The sequence below is a fragment of the Melospiza melodia genome, chromosome 1 (genome assembly GCF_035770615.1).
Source record: "Melospiza melodia melodia isolate bMelMel2 chromosome 1, bMelMel2.pri, whole genome shotgun sequence".
NCBI classification, from domain to species: domain Eukaryota; kingdom Metazoa; phylum Chordata; class Aves; order Passeriformes; family Passerellidae; genus Melospiza; species Melospiza melodia.
The window spans coordinates 120,881,469-120,900,501 of record NC_086194.1 but is presented as its reverse complement, the minus strand read 5'-3'; the positions used below and the strand labels follow the sequence as shown (position 1 = coordinate 120,900,501).

The window sequence follows — 19,033 nt, the reverse complement described above, 5'->3', positions numbered from 1 at the left end:
TGATGTACAAATGATAGCTGACCAGTTCACTAAGATGAAATCACAGAAGCAATACATGTCCAGGATGATATAAAACTATTAACAAAATATGATGAAGAAATAAAAGATAAGATGCTGATTTTAAAACATAGAAAGAGGCAAACTAGCAGAGATATTAACAAAGCCAAATGAACAGGATGTTATTCCATAGCATTAACCATTGAAACCTGTTGAATTTTCTTATTGCTTTTAATTCCAGGGATGTCTACACCAGTGTACCTAAAGGAGTTGAGCAAAGTTTTCCAAATTTATCTTTTATTGTTCACAGAAATCAAGTAAAGAACTTGCAAAATAATCACTTCCATAAAGACACTGTCTTCAGCTCTGTGTAAACAAAAGTCTTGTCTGCCTCTGCACTAAGTGAAACTTTCACTTATCAATCTTATCAAAACATTTATCAAAAACTTCAGCTGTCAGCAATTCACAGCATTTTGCCAAACTGAGGGAAAAGGAATCAATCTTCTAAATTTCCACTAGACAGTCTGGAGCAGCTTGCATGAGGGCTTAGCAGGGTGCAATGCCCCCCCTCTGGGTGTTGGGCAGAGGCAGAGGAAGGAGAGAGCAAAGCACCTGCATGCAGCAACTCAGCAAGGCTGGCAGGGGCAGGGCTTGAAGGGCAGAGCACTTCAGCCAGCCAGGGAGCAAAGAACATTCATTCATTTCTCCCTCTGGCCTCTGCTTCTCTGAGGGAGGGGGGAAAAACAAAGGCATTAAGCATTTATCATTACATCTGACACAAGGAGGATCCAAAAGCATCTTAAAGTTACTCCCACTCCAGGTTCCTAAGAGTTTCTCTCTACCCTTAACCCAGCAGAACTGAAGGGTTTTAGTGGGGTCTCTTTCCTGTGTCAGTGTGTTCTGATGGGCTATTTGGGACATTCCTCTAGTCTCAGCTTCCACCCTGACCAGTTCCTGGTCCTTAGATATGACTTGCATTTAGGAAGAAGCGCTATAAATGGGCTCAGTCCTCTGGTACAAGTTAGCATAATGTTTTCCAACCTGTATTAATATCAGATTTTTTATGAGTTAAACCAATTATACTATTTTTTTCCAACCACACATTAATACCTCTGTCTGTAATAAGAGCTCACTGGGCTCTAAAACATGCACAGATTACTCTGTAGAAAACAGAAGGTAATACTTTTAAATGATTATTCACAGTCACCCAGATAACATTAAAGAACTTGTCACAATTAAAATTCATAAGCTGTATTTCTGAATTTCACAACTCAGGTCAAGAACTGCAACCATAATGATCCCCAGTGAAATACTGTGCCCTGACTCACTCCATCCAAATAAGCTACTGGTACGAAAGCACTGCTGTGCTTCAGGAGGGGAGGGTGCCAAGTGAAGGAACTGATAAGAAATAATTACTCTAATAACCTGCTAATGAAAAGGTGAATTAATTGAAACACACCACGAAGTATCCAAGAGTATACAAAGTAATTCAACAGATGTTTACACTGGAAGGCTGACTATCCAGTGCAGGGATTAAATCAGATTCTGATATTAATGGCACATCCAATGCTAAAGTTGATAATGGATTTTCTGTTGCCTACTGTCAAGCTTGAAATAATGCTGCATGTCATTTTCACAAACAAACCTTATAAAAGGACAAGGGAAATCAGAAAATGACACAGCCAGCATCACACAGATTAATAATGCAGAAAACAGTGTCTTCTCATTGACAGAACTATCATATAAACTGCCCACTACTGTACCTTCATGACATCTTTATAGGAGTGAATGGCCTCAACTTCTTCTTTGTCATCATCCTCATCCTCCACTCCTTCATCCAGAGCATCATATCCTTCATCCCTACTCCCATCTGTTTCTGTGGCATTAGTCATGTAGTCAATAAGCTGCTCCAGTGGAGGACTTAATTCCCTCTCTTCATTTTCCTTCAAACCATAGTCCAGGGCTTTATATATAATAATCCCTAGTGATTCAATAACCTGTAAAAACAAAAAAAAAAAGAAATATATATTAATGACATTTACATGAACGAAGAGGTCAAGTGAGGAACAACCTTTTCTGCTGTTTATATAACAGACCCAGCAACTGAGAGGGCAATAAACATTAAAATCTAAGAGAAAAATGATCTGCTAATAACTATGGTAGCACTTGTGTAAGCACCTGAGTAGTACAGCATAGAACAAGCAAGAGCAGATCATACCACATACCTACAGTTTTCTTATTTCAATATTTGAAATAAAAATTCATAACTTACAAACAAAGTAGGACCTTTTAAGGTTATTTTCCCTTTTTCCTTCTGATACTTCAAACCTCAAAGTAACATTACTCTACTTTTTAAGACTATATTGCACACACATAATTTTGTGGGGCAGCTAGGAAGAAATTCAAAGAAAGAATAAACTAACATGAGATGCCTTCTTCTTCTCACATCTTAATGACACTTGGAAACTGCCCTTCAGTTTGTGCCTCTTCATTGACCTGAGAGGTGTCTGGAGACAGCTGTGGATGTCCCAGCATTACCCACTGAGCTCTGGGACAGCAGCCCAAGAACTCCTTTGCCTGTTGCACAGCTGTGGAGGCACACATTTGCCACTGAAACTGCCAACAACTGTATTCCACAGTGATGAGGTTGTACCTCAATTTTTCATTGAATTGAGGATTTTTATTTGTGCCCTGTCAAGAGCAAAGCAAACCAATGACCTCTTACTCAGTGTGAGCTAGGAAAATATTGTCCTGAACATCCCACAATGATAAATGCACATTTTCTCTCTTGACATTAGTTATTTTCCTTATAAGCAATATCAAAGCCTCTGGAACGTTAAAGATGTAAATAATGGCATTACAAACAGGAGTTTGAAAATGGGTATTAATGAAGAGGGAAGGGAAAATGGGATTGCAATAGTAAACCACAAGAAGGTAATGTCACTGCTGGGAGATCCTTGTCTGACAACGGAAGTAGGACTGGAGTTATTGCATGTAATCTCTGATCTTCCTTGTGCGTTGGGATAGATAGCATGTCACACAAATTAGCAGACTCCAGTGTAGGAGTAGTTGGCACAGCAGCAACTTTAATAACAGGAGCATTTCTAAATATACCAAACCTTGTCATCAAATGACATTTTCTCTAATCAGCCTTTCGGTACGATCCTGGTCGACACACTTTTTACTGCAGAGTTTTGAAATTCTTTTTCAGGAAATAGGACAACACAAAGGGATTCTTAAAACATTAAATTTTACTCTAGCTGCTTACTTATTTCAGCACAACAAAGTATTTTTGGTCTGAGAGGCTGGAGGTTAACAAAGACTTAAAATCGTTTCCCATTAGTTTATCTAGACAGACAATTTAATGATTGCTGTAGTCTGACAGCTTTACACTTGTGTACTTCATTCCTCTGTTGGGATTACTTTGCAGTGCAAATTCACTTTGCAAGACAGTGGCTAATAAACAAAAAACAAATTAAAACCCCAATATATAAACCACTTTATTTTATAATTTATTTCAAATAGTTTTGTTAACTCGGTTCAATATAAAAATTTTGCTCATGCTAAACCCTTGAAATATGTTTATACATATTTATTTTAAAATGCAGCTAGGGAAAGTGATTAGGCAAATTAGTGAAGAAGAAAAACCTGTATGTGTTTTTTTCAGTTCAAAGAACAGCTTCTGTCTTGGGGGGTGCTATTTGGACAGGAAAGTATGTCAGGGAATGCTTTCTTGCTCAGCTCTCATACCCTTCCCCTGACTTCTGTCACGACTCATTTTGGAGACAGGACAGTGCACCATACAGACCTTAAAAAAGCTCTAAAAGATTAAACTTATATTTGTAGTATATCTTGCTCACTTCTTCAGGAAGCTGTTTTGCAGTAACTGTCTTGTAAAACTTGTTAAAAAAAATAAACTGAAAATGTGGAATCACACAAAGTAAAATATATTAATTCCAATGGTAAATGTGTTTCCTGTAACTCAGGTGCTGAGTATAATCCCAACATACACCCTTCAGCAATTGAAAGGGAACAAAGAATAGCAGTTTGAAGGAAACTGAAATGAAAATGAAGTATAACTGAAGAAACACTTTGATACTTTGAGCTCCTAGGAATAAACACAAAGTGAGTAATTTCTAACTTTGAAAACAAGTACATTTGAAAGGGCTTAGCATACATGAAGACTGAAATGTCCAGATCAGATGCAAAGAAAATCATGTCTTGTCCCATGCAGTGATGGCTGCTGAACACAGCTTCTGGATTTTGCTACCAAAACTTCAAAAAAATAGAAGAGGGAGTGGATAAAGAAAGTTCACTCTCTGCCTTCTTCGGTTTGGGAAGAGGATTAAGGCATTCAAAAGCACCGTGGCTAAAGCTGGATGACAGCTGCTGCTTTCTTTGATGTCTCAGCAGAGGGGCTTCTGCAGCTCAGGAATATGGTTTGTGAGTTTTTATGTGCTATTGACAGATTCCATAATGCATGCAAAGCTGACACAAGAGGAAAGCCTGTAACAGCACCAAGTCAGAGCTGTAGTTCAGTCTCTCAGCTCCTTAGTTAGGAGACGTGAGCAAAACCATATTTACTCATTGTCTGTATCAAAAACTCTTCTTGCTGAAAGACAAAGCAGCAAACAACTTAACTGAGTAACTTTGCTTTGACTTGCATTGAAACTGAAACGTTCAGTGCTTTCAGGAGTACTGGTTTACCAAGGATCCTGTAAACCACACAATTGCCATACAACTATCAAACTAAAGTCACAGAATTGTCAATGCTTCCTCCCATGGATAAAACTACTAATGCAACTTCATACAAATAAAACTTTTAGGTCTATATAACTAGAAGCAAAGTATACAAGTCAACTGATTGCTCTGCTTCAGTGCATGAGTGCTGTCACTTTACCTGTAATACAAATCAAATAGAAACAAAAACAAAAAAAAAAGGAAAACCTTTTCACAGTTAACTGGATGAATTGATAAATAAGAGGGATTTTTGAGTTGGATAATCAGGGATGGTCACTTTTAAATTTTTTTTAAAGCATAGATTATTTACAAAGAAATCACATGTTCTAAACTCTACTATTGGCCAATTTAGCAGAAAATAAAAACCTTTGGCACCCAGCAAGTGACAAGCACTGATACAGTCTTCAATTATATGTGAAAATAGATATATATTAAGAAAAACAAGGGTAAAAATGGACCTAGCAAAGCTTTTTTAAACCACCAATTTGCACATTCACACCCCAAAACAACTGCATAATACTGAAATAAGTGTCATTAGTAAAACTAAATAATACTGCTAAACTCAGGTATAAAAAAAAAAAATACCTGAACCTTGAGTTTTAGAACACATTTGCTCCTGATTGATTTAAATTTCAGCAAAGACCTGACCTCTGGAAATCAATCAGTGGATAAATAAATTTTAAAAATAAACAAGGAAGCCTGTATTATTAAGCTTTACACCTTCTCATCAAGTTCTTTCAAAAGTCATGGCTTCAGATGGAAAAAAACCCCAACATACAAACATTTAACACATACTGAAGTTGTACTTTGATGTGCTGAAATCATTAGTTAAAGGGTAACTTTGTCCCACCATGAGCATTCCTGCAGTTTCTACACCAGTCTGGACTCATACAGTGTTTTTATAATAGACTGTGATAAAGTTGCTGGAACACTCTCACTTTAAAAATAATGTAAATGCAATATCCACACACTCCTTTTACACACATAGCAAAAACAAAACCCAAATTATTTTGATTCTTTCTATGAACAAACTGCCCATATTTTCATTCCATAGACCTTCCTCCAACATCCTAAGGAAAGCCTCTTGGTCAGGGGTTCACCAGTGTTTTAGGTTTTTCATATGGAACCAATTTACACTCTTCCACTGAAGTCTGACAATTTAACATCCTTGAGCTCTTCAAATATACAGCCTTTGTACAGGAACCAAAGAGGTTTCACACTTGCAAAAGTGCAATTATTGCAAGTACTTCACTTTGAGAAAAAGCCTGTTTTCCCCTCAACATACACATCTCCCTGAACAGGCAGAATCCACATCTCACAGCACACACAATGGGGCACTGTCTGAGCTTTCATCCCCTCCTAGGCGTGCCTCAATTTTTAAACACACAAAGCCTAAGGATAGCTTGTACTTAGAACAGCAAAGGACTGTTTTCAGCTCAAATGCCTGTCCCTCCCCAAAGTTCTCCCTTGGTCAAAAGGCCACTCAGGTTTTGCGTCCCTAAACTTGCATTAAAGATGCTGTAAAGCTCCAGCTCCTGAGGTGAGTTACCTAACTTTGAACTTTCCCACAGGGACCTCAAATATGGCCACCAGCCACAGCAATGTTTGCATTACTACTGCACTTTTATGAATTCCAATAGTTTTTTTATTAAAAATGTGCAGTACAATAATTATTTTTAAGTGCTTCCATATTTTATCCAGATCTCCAACACATTTAATGAAGGAGGATCATTCTGCCTCATGGTGAAAGTGCTCAGAGTTCAGGGCTGGCACTCCTTAGGGCAGAGCTCCTCTCCACCACCAACTCTGCTATGTAAAAACTAACCTGGCCTAATGATGACTTTCAATCAGCCTGCCAGGAGCTCCACACCATGCTTCTGACACCACAGCATGCCATATAAACATAGACACAGACACCCTTGAAGTCAAGAGTTAGCTATGTTAAATTATGTGTGACATATTAGAAGACAAACACACACAAGTTTTTGTGCTCAATTTCTGCAATATGGTCCAAAGAACTGTCATGTTAAAATGTTATGCAAAACCAACTTGATCCTCTTTAACTAGACAACAGAGAGTGAAAGAGCTCTCATTTCCATTTGTAACAAAGTAATTTGTTGTTTCTTCAGCATTCAATTCTGGAACTGAAAAAACCCAGGCTTTTAAGAAAGGTGAACAAATAAATGGGTTAGGATAACCCCATGCACATTTTTTGATTATTTAGCCCATCCTGACGTGCCCTACATAACTCCCAGGAGCACCTCGTGGAAAAGCATGCCTAAATAGGACACTACCAGAGATGTGCTGCTGTCACTGCACACCACAGGTACATTAATGTAGTTTTCACCAGAGCATTCCCAAGTGGAAATGGGGTAGCATTGCCCAGGTTTTAATGGCAGGGAATACTGCTAAATTTAAATGTGACCTCCACTAAATTAGAGCAACGTGCAATGGACTGTCAAATGAGAATAGTGAAAAAAATTCCAAGTGCTTCCAGGAAAGCAAGGATGTGGACTACTTCCAACGAATCAAATGAATCATTCATTTCCAAAGAATATAGACACAAGATACAGAATTATTTAACTTCTGGGTGATGTTGGTTTGCTACTGAAATAACAAGGTACTGCTTTCTGCAATATAATGAGCCTTGCTTTTTAAGTCAAAGCAGTAATGAAAGCAAAGAAAAAGAAAATCAGAGTATGTCAGGTCTAATAGAAAATAAATATGAGATAAAATTAAATAAATCCTTTCAATGATATTCAGTCTCGTTTAGATACATTCAGAGTTCAGAAAATTTCTTTACCATATTCAGAGCTCTTTTTCAAAATGGTTTTATATCCTGAGTCTTTGAATGCACTAAGTGGGCAGACAGACCTACTTACTGAATTCTTTGTACTATTCAGGTGTGTGTTCAGTACAAGAGCTTTTGATCAAAGACACAGAACAAGCCCAAAACACACAAAGGGGATACTAGGATTTTTTTGTTTTGGTTTATTCCCCTCAAAGTGAATATGTGAAAACTGAAGCAGCTAAATGTTGTTGGACACAGTCGCCTCTAGGAGTGTAGCACTTATGTAACTGTAAATTTATTAAGGATCAAGTGTAACACAACTCTTCAACTTATTCAAAGGTTCTGATAATTATAAACGTGGGTTTTAGTTGTTAAAGTTTCACTATAGATATTATGTCAGGAGAACTATAATTTATAAGCATAAATGAAAGCAGAATTTTTTTCTATTGTATCAGTCTCGATTTACATTTTATCTGCAGTGTTTCATTTTAAACACTGAAAGAAAACTGTCAATTTTCTCCTAGCTTTGGTTCAGACATTATAATCCTCAAGATCATGACAAATCATTACTTTGTTACTACAGACTTTATTCAACCTGAAGGAATTTCACCATAGTGACAGTTCATACCCAGAGAAAAAATAAAATAAAGTTCTCTAATTTAACTGTGGAGACTCTAGCAATGGCTGAAGCCTCAGTAAAAGAATTAGATGCAATAATTAAGTAACCTAGATGGTGAAAGTCATTTGAAAGTTCTGAAATACTCCTCTATCCATATTAGGCTTCAAATACAGGTCAAGTTATCCTGATGCCATTTACCTAAGGAGAATATGGTTTTTATCCTAAGTTAAAGACACAAAATCCAATCATGTCACAAGCTTCTAGTTCTGTTGTCTTTTTTTAAAATTTTATTTTATAAAACATAGCTAAACATATACATATAGTTTTTTATAGAAATAGAAGGCAATCAGGTGAACATTCCAGGTGAGGAAACAGAAGGGGGAAAGATTTCAGCTGACTTCCAAAAACATAACCAGGCCACAGAAACGCCAGTGGGTTCAAACTGTGTAAGTGACAGAAATTGCCATTTATCACATCAGCCTTTCGAACAAAGCTTTATCTAGATTACATGAGAGCACCAGATTCACTGCAGCAAAAGATTTTGCAGTGAGGGAGAGAAGTAAGCAGCTCAAGGAGAACTGGCACAAAGGAGAGTGAGACTTGTTCAGTAGCTCTGATGCTGAGAATTCGTGTGTGACTGGTTTAAGTTTGGCTGACGTTGCACACCTGCCTATGCTCTGCCAAACAAGATATAGAAGATAGATAGTAAAGAGCTTTCCAGAGCTTTGATTCAGTTCAATTCATGGTAGTCATGAAGCAATGCAAAATCAATGCCACTTTTATTCAAAACATCTACACAGTTTAACTGCTCTACTCAAAGAGTCAGTTTGCATGAATTTTTCAGCCTTCCCCATGGCTTTTATGTCAACCATTACAGCTGCCTGCTATAGGCTTGGCCCTCATTTAATTAATGCAAAAATTAAAGTGAGTAAACACCTGCTGCAATATAAACCATTTGTTCTCCTCTGAGTTAAGAACTTTCTCACACCTATTTTCACCAAAATTAATGACTACAAAAGCCAAGCAAACAAAATACCAGGACAATGAAAGCTATTTTTTTAAATACAAATTCTCTATTAGTTAAAGTTTTACACTTCCATGTACATGTTAGAAGCTTTCCAGCAGCAACTCACAACAGACTTTATAAAAGTTAGGCTGGTTTCACCATATTTGTCAGGGCTATGCCTGCATTTCAAGTGTTTCACAGATTATGAACTTCACAGAAACAGATGAAGCACCTGAACAAGTTTACACAGAGTGGGAACATGACAACGCTTCTGGTTTGACTTTAGCTTTCATCAAATCCATCTTCCTCCATTCCTGAAAAAATGTGTCTGTCTGACTCCTAACAGACTTCTCTTGTCAGTCAAATTGTCCTAATTCCAAGATTCCATGCATCAAATCAAATATGTCAAGAAAGAAGCCCAAATGTACCGACTCAAAGTGATGTGCCACAAAAGAAGGCTGGTAGGTGCTGCTCCTTCCTAGTGACTGCAGCATTCATTAACCCCACACAAAGCAAACCTCATTTAACACTGTTTCTCTTGGAGGTACCACATACTCATGGCAAGTCACATAACCACCCATAGCAAGGGTGTCCTTTCCATCCATGCCAAAGGAGAAACTTCAAAGATGTCTGTGGGGTGTTGCATTTATCACGTAGTCACCTAAGACAAGCTATGCCCAGCTACCTCCCCTGCCTTGTGGAAGGTCACTCAGCCATACCTGGGCTTCCTTCCTAAAGAAGCTGATGGGAATTCACACTTACAGCCTGTGACCAGAAAGGAAACAAATCTAAGACTCTCACTGAGAGTTTTTTTGCTAGTTATAAATGTAAGGAAACATCATCCTGGCATAAGGACATGCCTTGATTATGAAGCATGTGAATTTTCACACAGACTATCATGATAGTCCAAGGAATTACTAATGAGTCAGACACATTAATTATTTAGGTCACATATGATCTCTGAGTAAGTCATGCAAAACATTACTGCAGGCTGACACAGCCTCTGCAAAGCTCCTGATTTTATGAATATTCTTCCAGGCCCTCTTCCCCACAAACAGCAACATTGGACCAGGCTTTTGGATCTCTCACATATTCATCCAAAACTGAATGCCTAAGTGAACATAAAATATTTGAGTTACAAGCGAGGGGAGCTACTCCAAAATTACCTTCAAGTTCTCGTAATGGCCTTATTGGAAAAACTGGTATTTGCTAAAATAGTTCAAAAAAGCACAAGTAGGCACTGCTGAAAAATTACCTACCTATAAAAAGACATTAGCTTGACATTCTTTTTTTCAGGTCTGAACTTCATACAATCATAGGATGGAAGGCTGACTTACCCTACACCAAAGAGCAACAGAACACGTGGCTGAAACTCAGCAAAAAGCTCAGCATCTATTCTTAGGGCCACAAAACCCCAGAGAATCCATGTATGAAATGGCACTCACAGATTTCTATTCCTATTTCCTTCTGAGCAATGAAACCACCCCAGAAGAAATACATATTAAGACACACCTCTATCACAGATAAAAGCTATTTATGCATAAAGCACACAGTTTATAACCTCAGGCATGAAGTACCTTAGCACAAGATATTCCAGCACCTGCCAGCTGTCAAAGTTGTCAGAGTGCTGAACAGTGGCAGTTTATTATCCTTAATGGAACAGCAATATTCCTGGATTACAAATTGCTAAGCACTGTTTCACTGCTCTCTGCCAGTAATGACAATATCTATGTATTGCAGTACAGTGATGATAACACAGATTTGTCTTCAGTCACAGGTCAAAAGTGTTATGCCATTTAAAAAAAATTCAGATGGATTTTATGCTTAGATTTAAAAAAAACCCAAACCAAAAACAACAAAACCAACCTCCAAAAAATATAACAAAAGCAAAGCATTCTGGACTCTGTCTGTCTGCAGAAACCTCCATCGCACAGACAAATTTTCTACAATGCTCAGCAACTGACCTTTGAATAGAAAACAGATATTATCCAGATAACTTATTTAGCTGCTTAGGTGGCAGCCAAGTTACTAGATATCCAACAATTAGTGAAGAGGGATTAATTCCAACACTTCCATCTATGTAAGACACACAAGTACTTGAGAACAAAAACACACACCAAAAAAAGCTGTATGCATATCAACTAAATATATTTACTGCCTCAAAAAACTATAATAACATTATCTGCTCTATTCAGTGCATTTTACAGTACCTGGGGAACTTGAGAGTCTCATAAATGTAGGCCTAAAAGAGGCAATGCTGATTTTCTCCCATGCTGAGACCTTGTTAATGGACGTGCTGAAGTTCCTGTACAAGGCACTCTCCTGTGCTCAGCCCAAGAAAAAGAGAGGTAGGTAAAGGTGTGTATCCGAGGTAGCAAGGGGAAGGGAGAACAGCAGGACAGAGTGACCTGTCACATCCATAGGAGCTCTAATCACAATTGACCCCTGAATGAAGGATTCACACCAACTTCCCAAGGCCTCCTCACTGGCTTGTAAAGAACAGAGCTGAGCTCAGGTGTACATGGATTACAAATCCCGTTTGACTTCTTATGCTTTGGAAACGAAAATAATGCTGCAATATTACCCTGTCTTTCTAACCACATTATTACCCTTTAAATGACAAAAAGAGATCCCTACCCAGAAAAAGTAAGTCATGGAATTATATTCGTATTGTGGCGACTTTCCTGATTTTTTGAAAATTTTGGGGTAAAATATAAACTAATGTCCAGGTAAGTGTTGTCATAGCACCTTGAAGTCAGAATACAATTGCCCCTGCAATTTTCTTCACACAAAAGAGCCAAATATTTCAAATCCTATATTTAGTCCCATCTTTACACCCCCAACCTCCCCAGCAAAACAAGCTGCACTGCCCTTCCTAAATTCATTGCAAAGCACAGGCATTACCTCTTCTGGAGCTAGTTTCAAATGTAGGAACTGTATGGGGCTGAAGGTCTGTCCTGGAGGGTTTTCCTCATCACTCTCCCCTGTGAAACATCCCACTGGTCATTTCCCCTCTCCTATAACAATTTTACCACCTGCTATATGAGGATATTAACCCATTTTCAAAGCTTTGGATAAGAAGTGCTGTGCAAGTCTAAATTATATTTCTGCATGACATGCACACAGACTTAAACACAGCTGGAAGTGCTTCTAATCATCCAGCTTTCCATATGACTTTTGTTCCCAATAAACCAGAGGCGGGGAAAATGAAGAAAAGTACATGCCTGAGGCTAATGGTTAGGCTTATCAGCTGGGTGCAATGCAACACATAAAGCTGCTTTTCTTTGAGAATATAAAGCAAGATGTAAGAGTGGTTTATTTAAATGTAAGTAGCACAGGTAGTCAAAGAAAACAGTTACTAAGGTTAGAATATCAGATTGTTCTAAATTTCACAAGAAATAAATTCTGACAGCATCATCCCTTTGTCTTGTTGCACCAATGTAATTATACCTACCAGGCTACACTCTAGAGAATTAATGTCTTGAAGCTTAAGAAATGGGGGAAAAGCAAGGTTTTAATGATTTTGGACACTGTGGCTTTAAGTTTTGCTCCTTAATTTAATTAAGTATCCCTAATTATTCTTAATATCCTTTAAGACTTTAACATTTTACAAACTCTACCATATCCACATACCCTTTTGGGAATACCTTTCCTACAGTTCATACTACAGCCCAAACAGAAATTGTCTGGCAATTCCTACATCAATAAAAATGAAAAAATGGTTGTTTTTTCATATAGTTCTCTAACAAGTGGAAAAATTTCCTAGAGGGAATAAAAAACTGTAATTAATTAAAAACAAAATGAAACAAAAACATTCCCAACAACAATAACAAAACAACAAAAAACCAAAACACCAGAAAAAACTCAACTACCAAACAACACTGTAACAGTCAGAAGGTCCATTAAGGATGAAACACAGAATTCCGCTGGACTTTCACAGGAACCCCAGTTTTGGAATACCAAAAACATTGCTGCCTAGCCAAGAAACAAGTTAATTAAAAGTAATATCCTTAGATTGGAGAGATATCCTTTTGATTACAAAAGAAAAGAGAGTATTTTTCTCTTGTTTTCTTATTATGTACCCTCCCAAAAGTTTAAGAAATTAAGAATAAAAGTATCAATGTATTAAAAACACATGCCTAGATTTCTCTGACTAAATGAACACAGTTGTCAATACTCTTGAAGGAGTTAAAGACCTTCAATTAAATCAGATTAAAAGAGCATCTACTCAACTACCTCCAGGGACTCAAATGTTCAGTATTTCAAGTGCCACTGAACAATTTATATCTGTGAATTCTGAAACAGAGAGTCACAGCAGAATCTGCTTTTCTTTTCTTTTCATTCAGCCCTTTGCAGGGATTATTTGCACCAAACAGGCAGAGACATGTCAATGTCACTTTATGCAAAGGCAACGCGTCCCAAGGGAGAGGAGCCTTTGGTGAGGATCAGCACCAGGAGACAAACTGCAATGGCACAATTGCAGAAAATGCTGCTTGTAAGGAACACCTTTTACCTGCCAAGCCAGAGGGGTGGGTGGGTGTCATCCCCCCTGCCAACACCACAGGGCCCATGCTGCACGGTGGTCTGACAGCTCACAAAGCTGATCTGGCTGGGAAAAGTCACATTTCCCTCAGCAGCTCAGGGGAAAAAAGCCCAACCAAAAAGCCCAACAAACCCAAACCCCCACTCTCTGTGCTTGCACAGATGCATCCATCCTGTGCTACCAGACATCAGTGCTGGCTTTAGGGCAAAAGAAAGCACAGCACAGCAGAAACCTCAGATCTATTCCTACCCATGAAAGAAATAAATGTCTGCTTTAACTGGAAGAGCTAAAGTTAGCCTTAAAAAGGAGTGACTGCATGATTGTTTGCCATAACATATTTTGATAAAATGCTTGGTGTAATGTAATCCTCCCTCTAACAATTTTTCTATGTTTTTCCTATGTTTGCAGTCTTCCCTAATCTCCATTTTTTAACCCATGAACAATGATTTCTACCAAATACTTGTTATGATAGGTATAGGTAGGATGGGTAGGTTGAGCTATCTAGGAAAAAAATAGGAGGGTTTGCTTTGTATAGTTAAGATTAAAAATAAATACATTTTTAAAAAGTAAATTAAAAAAAGAAACATTTGGTTCTTTAAAAAAACATGACATTAACATGAATCAAGTCACCCAAAAGCCAAACACAATAAAATAAAAATGTCTAACTCAAATCATAATAATATTTTAAACTAATATTTCTTAGTAAGAGAACTCCAATAGGATTATAGAGATTTTAAAGCAGAGTAAAACACTCCAAATACAATGTGTTCTTTTAGATTTTTCTTTGAACTGAATTAAATAAAACCCCTTAAAATCAAGCTTCTAAGGATTTTTCCATTACACTCAAAGGTGTTTTTATGGAGTAATATGTGACATTCCAGCAAAGCCCAGGTGCAAAGGAACAAGCAGACTAAAAAGATAACCCTCCCTGCTCACTGTCCTTATCTAGTTAAGACAATAAAAGTGTTCTACCAGAACTAATTAAGCTTTTCTCTGTCCTAGAAAGCTCTCTATTTTTAGATGGGAATGAATAATGTTTATAATAATTTTAAACACATCTCCCAGCTAAAACACCATGAACTGACCAACCAGTGGAACTGTGTATCTGACCTAGAAACTGGTACAAAAAAAAAAAAATTATTTCCCCTTATGCATAAGGTGCACCTCAAATTGTGGATTACTGCTCACTAGAAAACATGGCCTCAGGGAGAAACTTCCTCCAGTGAGCAGAGACTTCAGTGGCTGCTGCTCTTATGGGAACACTACATGAAATATGTGTTAGGCAGAATTGCCAGCAGCCATCACAGATACAGACAGTAACAACTCCAGAGGAATTTTTAACTGAAGGCAAGTCTTAATATTCTTAGAGCATATGTGATATTTGCCCACATCTCTCTAGTCATTTGACTGCAGATGGTTCTTTTGGACTGATTTACAGATGCTTCCTCCAAACATACCTCATCCTGCTATGAAATTTCCAGTTAAATCCCTATTGGAATATTTTATTCTTTTCCAAAGTGTTTTTTTACAAAAGACAGTTGAATGTTAGCATTGAGCTGTTCACAACAGATCACTTGTCACTGTTTTCTAAGGAACAACAGCCATTAAACCTAGAAAGGAAACTTGTGATGATTATCAGACCTACCAGGTTGCTACCAATTCACCAATTTTGCAATATTTGCCCATTTTTATGTGTCTTGCTCAGTCACATTTTTGGGCTACAGCATTAAAAAATACACTGGATCTGTCAAAAAAAATTCTCTTCTATAACTCAGTAACTAAGAAGCAACTGCATACAAATTGTGACTGCACAGAAATCACCCTGTTTCTGCATTCATCATTCATCTTGTGATGAATGTGCTACCCAGCCAAATGATGCTTTCAGGCTTACTGTGGGCTGCTAAAGTGAGGAAGCACATGCTTGGATAAAGTAGCCACAGTTGCTACAGGGTAATGCAGCACTTCATTTCTCAAGCAAAATGGGCTTTTGTTAACCTTAACAAAACAGATTTTTGACGGACCTTCTCCCTTGGGGATCTCACCTTAATGTTTATGCTGACTGATCAGAATACTCCTTTTGAAGGGAACCTCCCCAGCATCCCTCTCTGAGCTTCTGGCTTGCAGAATGGAGCCCCTTTTGGATGAAGCTAAAACATCAGATGAAATCCAAAAGCTCACCTAAGGTACTCATTTTGCTGATGGCATGTTCAGCCTAAGGCTCTCAGAAGAGAGCTCAGCTGAAATAAAGCAACTGGGATATGTATTCCATGGACACAGGGTCCTTGACACAAACTTTGTTGCTCTACAGACTTGCAAAATGCTATTTGTTAATGCAGAAGACTGAGTTGGGACTGAAATGTCATAAATTGTAAAATAACCAGAAAACTATTAAGCCAGTACAGAAAGAATAACAGCAGCAGCCATTTTCTTGGGCCAAATACTGTAACAATAAGCTGCAGTTTTAGTTGGACAGCTCAAATAAACTTAGGTTTTTTTTTCTTGCTGCTACAATATTGTGAAACTGCAAGTCATTACCATCAGTGCAGAATTACCAGGGGAATGTAATAACCACCATAATGTAACAGATCTAAAATATAATTTGGAGCTTTGGATATTAAAAAGTGAAATAATACAAGTACACCTATATACTGCAGTTCAAACATACACCTGCTACCCACTTTTCTTTATCCTTTGTGAAAAAAAAATCCTACGTAGACTAGGCCATGGATATGTTAATGTAAGTTAAATAAAAGAAACTAAAAACTAATGGGTAGTCTAACACTCATGACAAATGTTGTGGGTTTTTCAAAATAAATACCAGTATATATACACTCTATTTGTCTTCTTTTAGGACATCTATGCTTCTTACTGCAAGTCCAATTTCAATGGGACTACTGATAATGAAATATGGATGTAAAAAAGCTGTAGTTAAATGCTCAATATTTACAAAATCCTGGGAATAAGGTACCAAAACTATCATCTCCCAAGTCACACTATCCCCATATAACATTCTTTTCACCTATGTAGTACCCAGCTTGCCAATCAGGGATGTCCTCTCTGCTTAGTCCATGTCTTGTGGGCAGGGACTGTGAGATGGGAGCGAAATAGGAGAATGGATTCACTGTGACTTGTCCATTTCTACAACCAGCAGGTGCTTACATCTTCTAGTACCTCAAAAGAGGAATTTGGGAAGGCCAGAAAGATTCTGGATTCTCTGAACTCACCAAATGTAGTCCATCTTTCCACCCCAGGGATAAATTACTTAACACTTTGTAATCAGCAACTGAGAGAACGGCAGCTTCTCAAGGAAAGGCAAACAAGGACTGAGTTAAATTCTCAAAGTTTTTCCTTTGTCCTCTGTAAAATGAAACCATGACACTCATAGCCTTATAAAGGTAAGAAAGGAGGTATATGAAATGAGCTATTAAGATGAAGTGGCATGCTTGATTAAAACACATTAGTTATTATATGATATAATATGATGTGATATAGTGGGGCAAAAATATTCAATAATAAGCACTTGCTTCATGACAACAAATATCAGACTAATCTGGACGTAATATTTTTCAACGTCATCTCACAGTGTTTGATCACTCAGCTTTTCAAAAATCCTCTGCTTTATACCACAGATGTTGCAATAGGTTAAAATCTCATAGAGACAAAATGCCCACGACGTTTTTACCTGTGTGACCCTCACCTGCATCCTATAGGAAATGTATTACCTCAAAAAAACCTGCACATGTGCTAACGATTAAGGGAGCTTTGGAGGGATCAGAATCAGGGGTGGGAAAGGGAACTGCAAAGAGACTGGATGCTTAAGATGCTTAAGACTACCTTACACCTCATAAAACCAATCACACCTATGTGAAACTGCTCTGTTGAGTCTCTGTGGGAAAAGAAAGGATCAAAAAGCCAAGTGAAAACTGATAACCTGTGTGAAATGCACTTGAAAATACAGCCATTAATTGTGATACATGGTCCCTAAAATAAATGGCATTGGGAACACAAGTGGATGTAGTACTTTAAGCCATCTTATCACACAGATCTTTACCAAGGAGACCCCTCTCAAATGAGGATTTATTCCAAGGGGGAGATAACTTGTGATCAGATCAGCGTTTGTCCAGCATCACCTTGAACAGTTTGCCAGGCTGAATCTACATTACAAGAGACTATGAAGGCTTCTAATGAGCACAACTCACAAAGCAGCATTGATGTACAAATCTACATTACAAGTAGTTATTGTAGTTATTCCACAATGCCCAGCCTGTGAGATGCAATCTCAGGTGGTCTACACCTGTTCTGCAGGGCTTGGGGCTGTCAAGGTCAGATATCTCGAGCTGGTTGTAACTTGAACTCTGGCAGAGTTCAGATAAATGCAGTTAAAGAGAAGAGAAAGCTTTAGTGTCTCCCAAGTATCCTATTCCAACAAAGAGCAAAGGGAAACAGAAAGAAAGTTTGTGTTGGCTACACAGGCTTGTCTCTGTCTTTTTTCCTTCCCTCTCCTGTCCCTGAACCCACAGGCATTGTTAGACGTCTAATTTTAGTTTCAGATAGCAGATGTCTTTTTCATAGCTACTCCCACTAAAATGAAATAATAAAAGGGGGCTTCCTAAAATTTTAAAGGACAGAAAATAGTCTGTTGAATCTCTTGCTGTTACTGTTAAATATAGACATGGAACAGATTTAATTAGAACCAACGAAACAGAAAAACATATGTAATCTATGCCTTTGGCATACCATGAATCAGGCAAGGGGCAATGAAGCAACCCCCTGCCAGGACACTTTAATAAATTTTATTTTTAAAAGAATACACAAATCAGAATTCAGCAAAGGTATTTCTAGTAACTGATATAATTCATTATTATGAAGGCTAAGTTTTCAGACAGCAGAATGCCTTGTCATGGCACATGAAAATCTTGTTACACAAGCAGAAGAGATTTCCTATTGTGATGGAAGGGGCAACACTAATTTTGCCATTTCCCAACTGTCACATGAGTGAGATCATAGGTTTTATTTTGGCAAAGCAAGAAGTAAGAAAGGATGGTTTAGGTGCTAACAAAAATCACCTCTGTCAAAGCATTACTATAAAGACACCTGTAAAATTGCAATCTTCAAGCCTAAAAAAAGGGTTGAAGCCCTAATCCACTATGAGGCTGCAGCCTTCCACATGGACTGGTTTATCCTTAGCAGTCTCCTTGATATTTCTACCCAAGAACTCTTCTTCTGTCTTTCATGCATCCCTGTGCTTTTCAACCCATTCTTCACCCTGTTTCATCCCCTCATGGGGAGAACAAAGATGTATTGTGTTTAACTCAGGCAGCTTTTTCCTGGTAAAAC

At 37.9% G+C, this 19,033-nt stretch overlaps 1 protein-coding gene across 4 annotated transcripts in view; it reads right to left on the bottom strand.

The window, feature by feature from the left end:
* Positions 1–19,033, bottom strand: part of SPIRE1 (spire type actin nucleation factor 1) — a 130,697-nt gene that overhangs the window by 68,731 nt on the left and 42,933 nt on the right. For all 4 annotated transcript variants that reach the window (XM_063165691.1, XM_063165700.1, XM_063165710.1 and 1 more), the window contains exon 3: positions 1,761–1,994. In XM_063165691.1, coding sequence (XP_063021761.1) covers positions 1,761–1,994 — 234 coding nt within the window. The remainder of the gene's footprint in view (positions 1–1,760; positions 1,995–19,033) is intronic.